The sequence below is a fragment of the Tympanuchus pallidicinctus genome, unplaced genomic scaffold, assembly GCF_026119805.1.
Source record: "Tympanuchus pallidicinctus isolate F22 unplaced genomic scaffold, pur_lepc_1.0 scaffold39, whole genome shotgun sequence".
NCBI lineage: Eukaryota > Metazoa > Chordata > Aves > Galliformes > Phasianidae > Tympanuchus > Tympanuchus pallidicinctus.
Window position 1 is genome coordinate 1,158,979 of NW_026294757.1, and position 15,018 is coordinate 1,173,996.

A 15,018-nucleotide genomic window follows, 5' to 3' on the forward strand; every position below is an offset into this window, starting at 1 on the left:
CCGCGGCGCACTCTGGGCTACGGGCGCAGCCCGCGGAGAGCGCGGAGAAACGCCTGCAGGGGGCGACGGCTCCTCGCCGTCCCTCGTCACGTGATATTTACCACGTGATCCTCCACCGTCACGTGACGCAGGCCGGCTTCGCCACGTGACGTCCGCCGGGGAGGTTCCATTTCCCAGCGTGCCTCGCGCGCCTCCGTCTCTTCCGGCGCCAAGATGTCGAAGCGAGGTGAGGCGGGGCGCTGGGCCTGGCCGGGATCCGGTTCCATCCGCCGCTCTGCGTGTGCGGGCGCCGCGGCGAGGGGCGTGGAGGATGCTGGGGGTCCGGAGCACTGCGTGGGCCCGGGCTCGGCCGGCAGCGGTGTCAGGCCCGCCCAGCAGCGCGGGCCGCACCCGGTGTCCCGTAGCCCATCCAGGCGCTCAGCTCTGCCGGCTCCCCCCCGCCCCGCAGCACCTCCGCGCCGCCCGGTGGTGACCTCACGGCTCTCCTCTGCCCGCAGGACGCGGAGGTTCCTCTGGAGCGAAGTTCCGCATCTCCCTCGGTCTCCCCGTGGGAGCCGTGATTAACTGCGCTGATAACACCGGTGGGTGCCCCGCTGCGAGTGGGTCTGGGGGGACCCTGCGGGGGTGTGGGGTGAGCTGTAAGGCAGGGAGCTGGGGGTGCGTCTGGAGATGGTCCTTTTCCAGCTGAAAATCGTTCACCAGGGCTGTGCTGTACAGGCATCACTATGGGATGAAGTGGCAACCTGTGCTGTTTGCCTCATGGGGTGATGGGGTGGTTGGAGTCCCTGCAGGCGCGGCATCTCGGCACAGATCCGGAGCTCTTCTCTCCACAGGTGCCAAGAATCTGTACATCATCTCTGTGAAGGGGATCAAGGGCCGCCTGAACAGACTGCCAGCAGCCGGCGTGGGTGACATGGTGATGGCGACTGTCAAGAAGGGCAAACCGGAGCTGAGGAAGAAGGGTGAGCGTGGGCAGGAGCAGCCGGGCCTGCAGTGCCTGCGTGGCGCTCCTCAACCCACACTTGATTGTAGCAACAGGCAGCTCCTGCTGAGTCTGGGAGCGCTGCAGTGTCCTCCCAGGGGGCAGAGGAGCAGGTCTTGCATTATATCTGCCTAGGAAGGCATCAGAAGGCAGATGTCTGCCCGCTTGCAGGAGCGTTTGCTCCGCCCTTCTCAAAAGCACTTGTTGGGTCTGTGCGCCGTGGCTCAGTGAGTTGTCGTGGAAGGGCAGAGAAAAGCATCGCTTTTGGGTGAAGTGGCAGCTTGTGCTGTTCGTTTCAATCAGTGATGTGACACGGCCTTGGGAATTGGGTTCCTTACCCCCTCCTCCTGCTTGCTGAGTGCTGTCTCTGAGCTGACACACTTAGAAGCACAGTTGAGAAACTGGAAGAGCGTTGTCTTCTCCAAGTCTGGATTTAGTTGTCAGTTTGGAAGTGCCTTATTGCCTTCAGAATTCGTCCCTGGACCCCACAGGCATCAGCTCTGCTCTGTCAGTGTGATGCCAGCAAGGCTGATGTGAGTTATGAGCTGTATGCCCAGATGTAACCAAGGAAGTTTAATACATCCTGCGAGAGGAATGCTGAAAAGCTGGGAATAGAGCGACTGAGGAGTCAGCCTTGCTGATCCTATCCCTGCATTGGGGCTGTGAACCCAGGGTGTAACTCAGCTTCCTAGAGAAGCACTGCGAAGGGGAGCTCGGTGTTGGGATGAGCTGCTGACTGCTGGGAGCGATGCTGATGAACGCTGACCTGCTGTGTCTCTTGGCAGTGCACCCAGCGGTGGTGATTCGGCAGCGGAAATCGTACAGAAGAAAAGATGGGGTGTTCTTGTATTTTGAAGACAACGCGGGAGTAATAGTGAACAATAAAGGTGAAATGAAAGGTATGGGCAAGCAGAATGCTGCTCCGGGCCAAAGAGAAACGTTGGCTGTGATGGCTGGGGTTGGTGCGCTCGGTTAAAGGGCTCTGCTCACCTGCACCAAGGACCCGGGAGAACACAACTGTGCCGACTGAGCTCTGATGTCCTGCTTTGTTCTTCTCTCCTCCAGGTTCAGCCATCACAGGCCCTGTGGCCAAGGAGTGTGCAGATCTGTGGCCCAGGATAGCCTCCAATGCAGGAAGCATTGCGTGAACGCGCTCATCTTTGTGGAGATGAAATAAAAGTACTTGTACCAGAAAATGGTGTCTGCCTTGTTAAGAGTCAGGCGTGCTCCTCTGCCAAGCACGACAGCGTTGAGGGAATTATTTCAGGTTTGGGAAATCCTCCATGAAACCCCAAATGAGGGTGGGCACAGCGGGAGGAAATTGGCTGTGGAGGTTAAGATCTGGTGATTAGTCTTAATGAGGCAGAGCCCTCAGCACCTGGAGGGTGCTGTACTGTGACAGATCCTGTGATGACTGAATTGATCCAACTTCTGTGTGCAGTGATGAAAGCTGGGAGATCTGAAAGCCCTTCTACAAAACCTGTCTGTGCCTCTCTTGTGATGAAACCCCCCCACGCAGTTTGTGTGGCAAACTGAAACGATTTCTTTGGTCCTTGCTGAGGACGATGCGAGGACACATGAAGCCCACTGCTGTTAGCTGAGGTGGGGGCTGCAGCACGTGCCTCAAAGCCTCAATCAGCAGTGAAACAAATGATCGGGTCTCTGGCTAACGGCAGGTTGGGGGATGATGTGATTTTTCCAGGTCATCTGAAAGGCTTTGCAAGAGATTTGTGGAGACAAAAGCTTTGCCTGAAAAAATGGCGTGGATGTTTCTGAACAGCTTTTCTCCTGCTTGGTGGGAAAACGTGATAAAAATGTGGCCTACAGCCCCTGGATCACCATAAGCTGCACAGTGAGTGGGGAGGGGACTTGGGTACGGTGAGCCCAGCTCCTGCTCCAGGTTTCCATGGGGCAGCTGAGGAGTTGCTGCCTCTTCCTAGCAGACCTGATGCCCTGTGAGCATCCAGCAGCTGCTGCAGGCAATGCTGCATTGCTCCTTGAGGAGTGACTTTTGCAGTCAGCAGACACCTGCTTACAAGTAAGGAACAAGCCCTAAAATGTGCCCTCACTAATGTCTGCTCACAGCTGCTGTGTTTAATTCTTTTTTTTTCCCCTAGACAGGACATGGCACAAATTAGCTGTAAGACATTGGATGTTTGCTTCCTTTTTCCCCAGGCTGTAGGCAGACAGCAGGGGAGGCGGGGAGGCTGTGGACAGTGCAGGAGGCGTGGAGTGAGGCAGCAGCTGTGGGAGATTTGTGTGCTGAGAGCAAACAGAAGCAAAGGTGGGCGCCTCCACAGCTGTCCTGAGGCGGCTGGTGCCACGTGTTGTTGTTTGTGCGTTGAGACAAAGCAAGCAGGGATGTCAGTGGTTTGTTCCTGCAAGGGTTTGCAAGCATAGGAAGCAGAGAGGAGGTGAAGGTTAAGGAAAGGGATGCTGTGTGGGAGGCGGGGCTGGGAGTGCAGGCAGTGGAATGCAGCAGCGCCTCTGTCAGCGTCCACAAAGGGCCTCACCTGGCAGGTGGTGCCCAGCGGGGGTATAGCTCAGGGGTAGAGCATTTGACTGCAGATCAAGAGGTCCCCGGTTCAAATCCGGGTGCCCCCTCCCCTTGGCCTCTTTTTTTCTGCCCCACAAGTTGCTTTTCAGCTTCTCAGCTGCCTCTTTCTCCCCTCAGCTGTCGGCCCTGCTGTCCCTTGGTGAGCGCAGCAGCGCCCAGGTGCCAAGAGGTGGATTGCCGTGGGAAGAGGACTGGCAGCGCTGTGTTGGTGAGCACAGACCTGAGATTGCCTTGAGCACTGCTTTCTGCACTGCAATAATTGGCACTGCATAATTGAATTGACTCCCGTTTGGAATGAGTCGGAAAATTGAGGCCGGGCAGGCAGGCAGCAGCAGGGGGTATAGCTCAGTGGTAGAGCATTTGACTGCAGATCAAGAGGTCCCCGGTTCAAATCCGGGTGCCCCCTTGGGCTGTTATTTTTCTCAGGATACTTAAAGGACTGGGAGTTGTGATAAGCACAGTTTGATCATTTTTACCTCCCTGTAAGGCCAATGAATATGGCTCTGTGTCTCCAGGAAGGGTTATTCTGTTCCTTTTTGGAAGGGCTGCATCTTTTTAAAGTGAGGCTTTTCTCTCCAGCCTTGTGGTGAGCTCAGCTCGATGCTGGTTTTCACATTACAGAACAGCACAGAAGTGATGGCCAAAATTGTTTCAAATAAATGTCCTCTGGGAGTCTGGTGACTCTTGGTAGCAGCTCTCTGTAGAAGGCAGTGTGAGTTTTTGGACACCCAGGGATGCATGAAGTGAAGGATTCTAAGCAGCTGGGATCAACTCTGAGCTCTGGGCATAGATTGCTTAAGAATCAGCTTGTGCAGGTGCTGCTTCAAGGGGGTGTAGCTCAGTGGCAGAGCATTTGACTGCAGATCAAGAGGTCCCTGGTTCAACTCCAGGTGCCCCCTTTGGATTGGGTGCTTTTTCTGAGATAAACACAGGCAGCATTCCTTGTTTTTAGACCCTGTCTGCCTGCACTTTGCACGGAGAGCCAGCCGCTCTGTCCACATCTGTGTTTTTGACGCTGATCAACTGAACACACACCAGTCAAAATGAATATTTGCATCAGTATTGCTTTTTTTGTTGTTAATGCAAATGCACAGTGCAATTCTCACCGTCTGTAATTGCTTATCATGTGAATTAGGAATCAAAGAAAGCTGATCTATAGGAACTGTAACAGCAGACATAAGTGGTCTCTGTGCGTGTTTTTAGTGCTCCTTGGCCAGGTGCTGCAGCAGGGGGTGTAGCTCAGTGGCAGAGCATTTGACTGCAGATCAAGAGGTCCCTGGTTCAACTCCAGGCGCCCCCTCTTTACCTTCCTTTTCCAACCTTCTTCCAAAATCCTTTGCAGACCAAACGTGGGAGTGCCCTTATTCCTCTGAGATCTTACAAATCTCTTGCCTCTTACCAGCTGCAGAGTCTCAGTTTTTCCTTTTTTTCCTGTGGTTTAGCTCAACAATTCATGTATATACAAACAACTCGATGCTAGTGGGAGGAGGAACATCTTGTTTTTCCTGTCTGAATAATTACCATTAATTATACAGGAAGCAATAAGCACAAGGCCGTTCAACGAAAAGGGACCTGAAGTGGTTTTTGGAGGCAGCTGGAGTGGGAGGGGCAGCGTTCAGCCCGGGCCGGGAGCCGCAGCCAAGCGCTGCCCTCCGTGCCCCGGAGGGGATCGAACCCGGATCCCCGCAGCCGCAGGCAGCCGCTCTGCCCCTGAGCCACGCCCCAGCGCCGGGCCGCCCCGGGCGCGCACTTTCGCGGGCTCACGTAGCCTAGGGGCAAAGCGCCGGGCTAGGAGCCGGGAGGTCACCGGTTCTAAACCCGCACCGAGCGGGAAGTTTTGCTCGGAGACACCGCGCTTCGTTACAGACCTCCGGGAAACGGGAGTGAGGACGGCAAAGCGAGCGGCCTGTAGCTCCGGTCATCGCTGCGACCGCGGCGCGTTGAACTCAGCACCATTAAACGTGTGCATTTACCTCGGATTTATCTCACGTCACTGCTTCATTTTTATTTTTCTTTTCCCGGTGAGAACCGGAACCGCAGCGAGGCGCCGGGGCCAGCAGGACTCCGGTTGTTTCTATCCCCGTCATCCTGCCGAAGTGACGCCTCCAAAGAGCGCCGCGCGGAACGGGCGGGATGGCGGCGCGTGTTGATGACGTCACGGCACTTCCGGTTCATGCCCTCGGGCTTCAGGCCGTCCTTAAGGGCCCTGCGGGGTCGATGCGGGGCTGCGGCTGCCGCCTCTGCGCGGTGCGGGGACGGTGTGGAAGCGTGAAGCCGGTGGGGAAAGTGGTGGAGCTGCGGTGGTTTGCGGGGGGAGAAGGCGCTGAGGGTGCGGGCGTTGCCAGGTGAGGGGCGATGGGCTCCCAGGGTGGACTCGGGGAGTTTGGGGGGAAACCTGCGGCCCTGTGGCGGCTGTAACGGCCTCGGTCTGCGGCGCAGGGATGCTTCCTCTTAATAAGCGCGGGCGCTGTGTCGGAGGAGGCTCGTGACTCATTTTTCCTGTTTTTAATTAAGTGCTGGCCGTGGTATTCCTTAGCTGTGATGCATTTGCTGCTGGCATAAAACGTGTGTATATTAACATAAAGTTCTGCCTTTTATGCTCAATGTTTGCACTTGCTCACCCATAGTGCCTTTAACTTTAGGACTCTGGCATAGAGGAAAAGAAAGTCAGCTGTGTGTACTAAAGCTTCTGAGGTGGGCTTAACTTGCGAGATTCCTGCGTGCTCCCCCCTCCAGTTACTCCTTTAAGTGCTGCTGAGGATCTCGTAGGAAAGCAGCATCCGCACTGCTGCACATTCAAACAGTAGATGACCTCTTTTCAGCCTTATTTCTCCATGTCACCCTGTTCCAAATTGCTGTAGGATGCAACGCTTTGAAATGGTTGGCAGAAATCTGCTTTTTTGCAAAAATTGGCTCTTTCCCTCAGGTTTATGCATAGTTAGCTCTCTGTCACTGAAGGCTTTCAAACCTCACCTTTTGTTCTTTCTCACATTGCCTGCAGCAAAATGCTCGGACATCCAGAGAGTGGTGGGCAGTGGATTAATTCTGTAACTAAGGGGCAGAACAGAGGCACTTTAACAGCAGACATCTGGGTGTTGCAGGTACGTGTCCACCTCGCACCTCTACAGAAGGGCTTACTTGGAGTCGAATGCTTTGCTTGAGGAAAAAGAAGTCATGTGAAAAACCTTTTTTTCCCTACACAGGGCATGGCACAGCAGTTAGCTGTAAGAGGTTGGGTGTTTGCTTCCCTTTAACCCGGGCTGAAGGCAGACAGCAGGGGAGGCTACAGGCAGTGAAGGAGCCGCAGTGTGAGGCAGCAGCTGTGGGAGATTTGTGTGCTGAGAGCAAACAGAAGCAAAGGTGGGTGCCTCCACAGCTGTCCTGAGGCGGCTGGTGCCACGTGTTGTTGTTTGTGCGTTGAGACAAAGTAAGCAGGGATGTCAGTGGTTTGTTCCTGCAAGGGTTTGCAAGCATAGGAAGCAGAGAGGAGGTGAAGGTTAAGGAAAGGGATGCTGTGTGGGAGGCGGGGCTGGGAGTGCAGGCAGTGGAATGCAGCAGCGCCTCTGTCAGCGTCCACAAAGGGCCTCACCTGGCAGGTGGTGCCCAGCGGGGGTATAGCTCAGGGGTAGAGCATTTGACTGCAGATCAAGAGGTCCCCGGTTCAAATCCGGGTGCCCCCTCCCCTTGGCCTCTCTTTTTCTGCCCCACAAGTTGCTTTTCAGCTTCTCAGCTGCTTCTTTCTCCCCTCAGCTGTCGGCCCTGCTGTCCCTCCGTGAGCACAGCAGCGCCCAGGTGCCAAGAGGTGGATTGTCATGGGAAGAGGACTGGCAGCGCTGTGTTGGTGAGCACAGACCTGAGATTGCCTTGAGCACTGCTTTCTGCACTGCAATAATTGGCACTGCATAATTGAATTGACTCCTGTTTGGAATGAGTCGGAAAATTGAGGCCGGGCAGGCAGGCAGCAGCAGGGGGTATAGCTCAGTGGTAGAGCATTTGACTGCAGATCAAGAGGTCCCTGGTTCAACTCCAGGTGCCCCCTTCATGTGGTGGACTTTTTTCTAGAGTAGAATCACGAGGAGCATTCCTTCTTTTGTCTGCTTGTGCATTTATTTCACAGTGCTGCTTTCCAAAATTCCATATTTGTGACACTGAGCGTCCATCTAAGGATATAGAGCCCAAATCAGCGTCTGTGTCAGTGTAAAGGCTACAGTGGTTGTTGGATCAGTGTGGAAGCTGGACAGGTCCTAACCTGTGTGATATCTGTTTGGTGTGGCTGTCTGTGATTCTGGTTGTCTGGGCTCTGTGAATTGGTTTCTTAATGCTCCTTGTTCAGTTCTTGAGCCAAGGGGGTGTAGCTCAGTGGCAGAGCATTTGACTGCAGATCAAGAGGTCCCTGGTTCAACTCCAGGTGCCCCCTCTTTATCTTCTTTTCCCAACTTCCTTTTGCCACAATTCATCACAGGGAGCAGATGCACACGTCCTCTTCAGTCTCGTGAGCTTGCGCTGTGTGTTGAAGTTGTGATATTCGAGATCCTGAGCAGCTGCCTGGCAGGGCTTCTGCACTGCGTGAGTACACTGCGTGCATTTGTCTGTTCTTGATCCCCTGTAATAACTCCCTCCTGTATTGTGGGATGTATGCAGGTAGGCCCAGGGGCTGTCGAGTAAGGGAATCTAAACAGTGGACATCAATCAACTCCAGGTGCTTTGAATAAACTTGTTTAAAAAATCACCTTGTGCAGGCGCTGCTGCGAGGGGGTGTAGCTCAGTGGCAGAGCATTTGACTGCAGATCAAGAGGTCCCTGGTTCAACTCCAGGTGCCCCCTTCAGTTTTTATTCAAAGATAAATATGCAGAGCATTCCTCTTTGCTTTTTTTCTTTTTCTTAGATCTGTTTGCCTGCTCTCTGCTCTGAGGGCTGGTCTCTCAACTTCCATCTTCATAACACTGAGAACTCATCTAAACATGCATGCTCAAATCAGTGTCATGCAAAAGAATCTGACCAGTGGACATCAAAACTAAGCTGTCTATAGGTTCCTTTTTTCCTCTGTGTCTTTTATAGTTCTTAAGCAAGGGGGTGTAGCTCAGTGGCAGAGCATTTGACTGCAGATCAAGAGGTCCCTGGTTCAACTCCAGGTGCCCCCTTTGGATTGGGTGCTTTTTGTTTGGTCGATTGTTCCTCCCCAGGGTAAATATGAAGAGTGATTCTCCTCGCTTTTAGGTCCTGTGTGCTTCTGTTTTGCTCACAGGCCTGATCCCTGAACGTCCCTGTTCAAGATGCTGAGCGCTCACCTGAGGAATTATGACCACACTTCTGCTTTGTCTACTTGTTTTTCATTGCTCTTTGTCTACTTGTTTAGCCAGGGGGGTGTAGCTCAGTGGCAGAGCATTTGACTGCAGATCAAGAGGTCCCTGGTTCAACTCCAGGCGCCCCCTCTTTACCTTCTTTTCCAACCTTTTTTCTTCCCAAGTCCTTCATAGACACGATCCTTATTCTTCAGAGGTCTTCAAGATCACTTGTACCAAACTTCTAACAAAAGAAAAGAAAAGCTTTCCAGTTTTCCCATGGTTCTGAGCAACACGCATACAGGCAAATAGCACAGTGCAGTAGAGACGATGCAGGTCTAGTTTTTCCTGCCTGAGCAATTGTTGCTAATTGAAGTAATTTCTAGAAAGCCGCATACTCCATGTATGACAGGTGTCTCTGCCCCCGCGGGGATCGAACCCGGCACCGCAGCAGCCGCAGGCAGCGGCGCTGCCCTTGAGCCACGCCCCCACCACTGAGCCGCCCCAAAGCCGCGTTTCGCGGGCTCACGTAGCTCAGGGGCAAAGCGCCGGGCTGGGAGCCGAAACGTCCCCGGTTCTAAGCCCGCACCGAACGGCGCGGAACCCCGCTCGCGTCCTCGAGTTTTCGCTCGGCGACGCCGCGGTTCGGTGCGAAGCCCTGGGGAACGGGGTGACAACGGCAAACAGCGGCCTGCAGCTCCGGTTATCGCTACAACACGCCGTAGCACTAGGCGCCGCCCGCCTCCTCCTATCCCTTCGGTAAGACCGTTAAGCGCCGCGCCGGAAGTGACGTATATCACACGCGACGAGTTGAGAGGAGACGGCGGCGCATGTTGATGACGCACAGCGGGCCCAGTAGCCGAGGAGAAGCCGAGCAGCCATGGGGGGAGGCGACTTGGTGAGATGGGGCCCGGGATGCGGGGGGGGACCGGGAGCTTCCTCCAGGCCGCTGGGATCCCGCTGACGGCTCCGAGGCCGGGGCCGTCCTTTGAGCTGTTCGCGGCGGGGCCGGGCCTGGCGCTGCGGCCCTGCTCGGTGAGAGAACGTCAGGGGCCTTCGGTAAGGGGCCCTGTGCCGCGTCCCGCGTTCCTTGCAGAACCTGAAGAAGAGCTGGCACCCCCAGACCCTGCGCAATGTGGAGAAAGTGTGGAAGGCCGAGCAGAAATATGAGGCCGAGAGGAAGAAAATCGAGGAGCTGCAGCGGGAGCTGCAGGAGGAAAGGGCCCGAGAGGAGATGCAGCGATATGCTGAGGATATGGGCACTGTGCGGTGAGCAGAGCCAGGGCCTGAGCGTGGGGCTGCCGGTCCGGGCAGGGGGAGGACCGGTGCTTCGTATTGAAGGGGGTCCATGTGCTTCTGGTATCTCTGAGAAACAGAAATTTGTACATCGAATTTATAATTTCACACTAGAAGCTTTCCACTTACTTCATAAGCTTTAAACTGCAGCTTAGCTTTATACCTCTGTGACAGAAAATATGATGACTTGTTTTGCAATAGGAAAAGAGAAGAAAAGTTGGAGTGGATGTACCAGGGTCCTGGGGGCATGGTGAACAGGGAGGAGTATCTCATGGGTCGCCCTGTGGACAAGTACGTCTTTGAGAAGACAGAGGACAAGGATGCTGGCTGCTCCAACGAGACAGGACTGCTCCCAGGCTCCATTTTTGCCAAGTCAGGTGCCAACTCTGTCCTGGACATGGCAAACAAAATCCGGGAGGATCCACTTTTCATGATCAGGTACTTAACGTGGAGCTGAATACTGGAATAAATCAGAATAAATCAGGCAATGCAGCAGTGATGGCAGCTTGATGAGAGCTGTTTTATTGGTGGGAAGTGTGCGTGCAAATGCAAAGGTTGTTTTTCTTTGTTATATATATACATATATACTCATATATAGGCTCATATATACAAACTTAGGTCACCCTTTTGTATGTGTGAGAATGCATCTGGTTGGCAGCATTGGAGCAAAATAGATGTTAACAGAACGAAAATTTGGCTTAATTTCCTCGTTGCACTCTTCAGTGGGGGGGAAAAGGACACAGTTTGCAGGAGTTGGACTCACGTTGCTGAATGAACAAAAGTTGGCTGTTAGAGCTTGTTTTAGTGTTGTATCTTTCATGAAAATGATGTTTAGAGTTGCTTGGAAATACTAATACTCTTCTTCCATCTGCTTTAGAAAGAGAGAGGAGGAGAAGAAGAGAGAGGTTCTGAATAATCCTGTAAAAATGAAGAAGATCAAGGAGTTGGTGGGTGACTCCATCGCGCTCTGTGGGTCTGTGCCGGGCCTTGCTGGGCTTTCTTTTGTCCCAGGAGAACTCCATTGCTTTGCCTTTTGATACTGACTGCCCAAGTGCAGGGACAGTAATTACTGCTAATCAATTGGTGCCTTTCTTTGTAGCTGCAAAACAGTTTAGATAAAAAGGAGAAAAAGAAGAAGAAAGAGAAGAAGAAGAAGCACAAGAAGCACCGGCGTCGCAGCTCCAGCAGTGAAAGTGCCAGCAGTGATGAGGAGCGAAGCAAAGCCAGGTAGGTTTTATTGTCTTTATTGTCTCGTTTGTTTTTCATCTGTTTCTGATCTTCTTTGAATCTCATCTTTCTAATTAATGCTCTTAATTTGCTTAAATATTACTGTATTGGTACTTTTGTTTTTTGCATCGGTGATTGATTTTTGTTGTTTTAATAAGCAAAGCATAGCATCGCTGAAGTTCATCTGCTTCAAAAGCACTGTTCTCTTTTTTGTTTAGGTCTCAGAAGAAATCTAGCAGCTCCTCCTGGAAACCCATTCCTTCTAAAGTGCCAGGATATGGCTTACAGGTAAGTCTGGCTGTTTTGCATGTCTCTTTCAGTAGCAAACTGAAAGACTTGTTGGTTAGAGAACAGCAAAAGATCGGCTTGTTGCAAGAGGCTGCTTCTCCCGTTAGAAGAGGGCTGTGAGGGATACATGATTTTACATGATTTAACATGGTTTAACAATGCTCCTTGGTGCCTCTGAGCCCTGACCTGAAACTCTTCAGGTCCCAGTAGGACTTCTGTCCTCTCTGAGTTCAGTTCAGTTTTAATTCCCTTCCCAGAGCCACACGCCTGTTTCAATGTTGCATCTGATTGCCATAGCGGTTGCTTTACTGAGCACCACCAAAATGATCTTTTTAGACAGAGGTGCTCATAGGAACCTGGGAAGTGAGACAAGTGAGTGCAGAGCAAAATGTTCACTGCCTGCAGCCCAGCCTGAGGCTTCTGCAGCCTCGCTGTGTTGTGATGCTCTCACAGGACGTCTCTCCTGAGGGGCACTTCTGGATTTCAGGTTAGAGACTCTGACAGGAACCACAGATCTCGGAGTTCTCCAGCTGCTGGGCAGGGCAGAGCCTCCCACAGGCACCGCGAGCGCTCCAGGTCCAGGAGCACATCCCACTCCCCACAGAGATGCACGAACAAGAAGAGCTCAGAGCAATTTGGATGCAGGGGGTCGAGATCTCCTTCCAGACACAGTAAACAGTGAGTGTGGCTCAGCTGGGTAACACGAACTGCAAGCTGCAGGGGGGAGGGGATGTTCAGATCAAAATCCCTGCTAAAAAATCCAGGTAAAGCTTAGGGATGTGATAATATGTGTATATCTCCTAAAAATAAGGGTGGTTTTGGGTTGCAGACATAGCAGTCGAGAGGAGAAAGGGAAAGCTGGAAGTCCTTCCCCCAAAAAGAGCTATCGGCGACAGCACCTTCCAGGTTACACCAGGTGAGCAAAATCTCTGCATGTTTTTGTGAAGCAGCTGCTGTCATCTGTGCACCAAATCTTGCTCTGTTGTCTGGAACGGGCTGTCAGGCATCCAGAAGGGCAGCGCACTGTTCTGAAGTGCTTGGTTTGATCCCAGCTCTTGAGCTCAGTTGTCAGCTAACAGCCTCCCAAACCTCGTGGAATGGTTGTGATTCCCTGCGTGCCTCACGGTGGGGTGAAATCAGGCTTTGTCTCCTGGGTTAATTAAAAGCCTGCTGTTTAACTGCCGGCAGGAAACTTTGGTCTTGACAGTATCATCAATTAAAACAGAAAAGCTGAAAAGGGGAAGCCAAGCTCTTGCTGGAGTTGTTTGGCTGTTTAGACTTGTACTAAAAAACTTTGGGTGCTGAAGGAAAAGCAAGTATTAAACAGCCCCAATTTTGGGGATAAATAGTCTTGAAGATTGGAAAGGAAGAGCTGGGTTGGGTGTAGCACGCTGCTGGTTTACAGCAGTGCTGTTTTCTGTACCTACAGAAAGATCTCTCCAGAGGAACTGGAGCGAAAACGGCAGGAAATGATGGAAAACGCCAAGTGGAGGGAAGAGGAGAGGGTGAACAACCTCAAGAAGCACCGGAAGGAGGAGGAACTGGAGAGAGAACTGGAGAAACTCGACTCTGGGGATGGAAAGTTCTTGCAGTGAGTGCCTTGGTGGGGTTCATTTTTTCACTGGTGGGAAGTGCAGGGCGCAGCTTCTCAGGAGTGTGTGATGGCATCGAGGTTTGAGATGAGAATACCGAGCACCCACCTGAAATACAGCATTGGATCTGTTAGAAGCCAAACTAAAGGCTGGTCGGTTCTTTGGGTGCAGACTTTGATATGGAATCATTTGCTGCTTTCCAGTTTAGAATCGCGTAGTTAATGGACTCGGGGATAACGAACCCTGCTGGAAACCATGTGATGTTTGGAAGAGATTGATTTCTTTCCTTTTGTTGTTTTTCCTGCAGTCACTTTAAGCTGGAAAGTGCTTCTACTTCCACTTTAGAAGATCGGGTGAAGCGGAACATCCACTCCCTTCAGAGAACTCCTGCTGCCTTGGAAAAGAACTTTATGCAGAGATGAAGCTTGTTCTCCCTCTGCTTCTGTGCAGGAGTAAATTGGACCCTTGTTCCCCAAGGTGAGAGGCCTCCAGCACACGCTCAGTTCTCTCTCCAGGAACCATCTCCCAAAGAGCTGCTGAATTTCTGTGCTGCAGCCCACAGCGTGGTCTGAACTTCTGGCACTGTCAATGTGTTTGTGATGAGGATGATCCCTCAGGCAGACCTCAGCTGGAGAGCTCGTGAGCCCTTGTATCCTGCAGCACGTTGCCAGATCTCTTCCTGTTCTCCACCCTGATTCGTACCGGTTTTGTATATTGTTGTTATTAGATGATGCTGGGTGATAATTGCTTCCTACACTGGGCAGGTTATCTGCACTCTTTATTTGTAAGAGCAAAAGACCTATTTTTGTTAGTCCTTAAAAACCAGAGCAGGACAAATTCACGTGAGGTGAGCGGATGTGATAAAGCTGTGTGATGGACTGATGCCGTTCTGCTTGACTGCCATCGTTCTGCTGTGGGTTTGGAGGGAGAGGTCAGACCAGTCTGTAAAATATCTTCTATAGCCATTATTTTATTCCTCTCACCTATCTCAATGATGTTTGGCCCGAGGGGAGCAGCTTCACAGGGAAAGGAAATGAGCAGAGCAGAACTGATGCAGCAAATATCTCTCTGGGATTTTGTAATGTAAGTAATGTGTATATGTACAGCGGTGAAGATTGTTTTGCCTTTTTTTTTTTTTTTTTTAAAGGAGAAACTTTACGATTTTCAAATGTTTTTTGGTGGCTTTGTGGGGGCGAAGGTGTCGGATTCGCTGCCACAGCGGCTGACGGACCGAGGGCTGCGTGCGGCCGCCGGCTCTGTGCGCGGAGCTGCGCGCTGCGGGCCCTTTAAGAGGCGGCAGTGACGTGCTCAGCGGCCCATTCATAATTCCAGGCGCCTCGTCGTTTATTGGCTCGCTCGGAAAGGGGCGTGGCCTGGGTTGCTACGTCACTCGGGGTGGGCGAAACCATCTCCGCACAGAGGGGGAGGGAGGTGCCTTTGTTTCCGCTTTCCCTCTCGTTCCGCCCGCCGCTCCAGCCGGTCGCCCTCGCAGCCTTGGCCGCGTTCCGTTTTTTCCCTCCCCTCCGCGCGCTGTGGCGGAGCGAACCGACGCTCGGCGCCGCGCTGCCCTGCCTGCATCCCTCGGCTCTCCCCCATGGGGCGCGGCCATGGTACCTCCCCGTCCCCTCCTCCTCCGCCTTCCGCCATCTTGGCGCCTCCTTAGAGCGGCGCCTGAGCGCTCGGCCGGCGGTGGAGCGAACCACCGCAGGGGCGGGGAAAGGGGGGGGAGGGAGGCGGGGACGGAACAACCGCCGCGGGGAGAGCGAGCTGGGAGCGGAGCGGCCGAGCCGGCCC

The 15,018-nt window shown here is 53.0% G+C and overlaps 2 protein-coding genes, 1 long non-coding RNA gene and 11 other non-coding genes across 14 annotated transcripts; 13 read left to right on the plus strand and 1 right to left on the minus strand.

Moving 5' to 3' along the window:
• Positions 1–100: 100 nt before the first annotated feature.
• Positions 101–2,178, plus strand: RPL23 (ribosomal protein L23). The gene is made up of 5 exons (XM_052700114.1): positions 101–226; positions 498–581; positions 834–962; positions 1,768–1,881; positions 2,048–2,178. The coding sequence occupies exons 1-5, from the start codon at positions 214–216 to the stop codon at positions 2,128–2,130; spliced, it is 423 nt and encodes a 140-aa protein (XP_052556074.1). The 5' UTR covers positions 101–213; the 3' UTR covers positions 2,131–2,178.
• LOC128089174 (small nucleolar RNA SNORA21) lies at positions 1,167–1,298 on the plus strand. The gene has a single exon (XR_008210454.1). It is a non-coding gene; the product is annotated as a small nucleolar RNA SNORA21 (small nucleolar RNA).
• Positions 2,179–3,514: 1,336 nt separating the features above from the next.
• Positions 3,515–3,586, plus strand: TRNAC-GCA (transfer RNA cysteine (anticodon GCA)). The gene has a single exon. It is a non-coding gene; the product is annotated as a tRNA-Cys (tRNA).
• Positions 3,587–3,873: 287 nt separating this feature from the next.
• On the plus strand, positions 3,874–3,945 carry TRNAC-GCA (transfer RNA cysteine (anticodon GCA)). Its single transcript has one exon. It is a non-coding gene; the product is annotated as a tRNA-Cys (tRNA).
• Positions 3,946–4,366: 421 nt separating this feature from the next.
• On the plus strand, positions 4,367–4,438 carry TRNAC-GCA (transfer RNA cysteine (anticodon GCA)). Its single transcript has one exon. It is a non-coding gene; the product is annotated as a tRNA-Cys (tRNA).
• Positions 4,439–4,583: 145 nt separating this feature from the next.
• LOC128089064 (uncharacterized) lies at positions 4,584–9,108 on the minus strand. Its single transcript, XR_008210441.1, has 2 exons — positions 8,991–9,108; positions 4,584–4,859 (listed from the first exon to the last, which is right to left on the minus strand). It is a non-coding gene; the product is annotated as an uncharacterized LOC128089064 (long non-coding RNA).
• On the plus strand, positions 4,768–4,839 carry TRNAC-GCA (transfer RNA cysteine (anticodon GCA)). Its single transcript has one exon. It is a non-coding gene; the product is annotated as a tRNA-Cys (tRNA).
• TRNAC-GCA (transfer RNA cysteine (anticodon GCA)) lies at positions 7,148–7,219 on the plus strand. Its single transcript has one exon. It is a non-coding gene; the product is annotated as a tRNA-Cys (tRNA).
• On the plus strand, positions 7,507–7,578 carry TRNAC-GCA (transfer RNA cysteine (anticodon GCA)). Its single transcript has one exon. It is a non-coding gene; the product is annotated as a tRNA-Cys (tRNA).
• On the plus strand, positions 7,885–7,956 carry TRNAC-GCA (transfer RNA cysteine (anticodon GCA)). The gene has a single exon. It is a non-coding gene; the product is annotated as a tRNA-Cys (tRNA).
• TRNAC-GCA (transfer RNA cysteine (anticodon GCA)) lies at positions 8,291–8,362 on the plus strand. The gene has a single exon. It is a non-coding gene; the product is annotated as a tRNA-Cys (tRNA).
• TRNAC-GCA (transfer RNA cysteine (anticodon GCA)) lies at positions 8,609–8,680 on the plus strand. The gene has a single exon. It is a non-coding gene; the product is annotated as a tRNA-Cys (tRNA).
• TRNAC-GCA (transfer RNA cysteine (anticodon GCA)) lies at positions 8,900–8,971 on the plus strand. Its single transcript has one exon. It is a non-coding gene; the product is annotated as a tRNA-Cys (tRNA).
• A 197-nt stretch (positions 9,109–9,305) lies between the features above and the next one.
• On the plus strand, positions 9,306–14,370 carry CWC25 (CWC25 spliceosome associated protein homolog). The gene is made up of 10 exons (XM_052700096.1): positions 9,306–9,719; positions 9,918–10,090; positions 10,319–10,555; positions 10,995–11,064; positions 11,217–11,344; positions 11,563–11,632; positions 12,120–12,310; positions 12,462–12,548; positions 13,062–13,223; positions 13,532–14,370. The coding sequence occupies exons 1-10, from the start codon at positions 9,702–9,704 to the stop codon at positions 13,644–13,646; spliced, it is 1,251 nt and encodes a 416-aa protein (XP_052556056.1). The 5' UTR covers positions 9,306–9,701; the 3' UTR covers positions 13,647–14,370.
• The last annotated feature ends 648 nt before the right edge of the window (positions 14,371–15,018 follow it).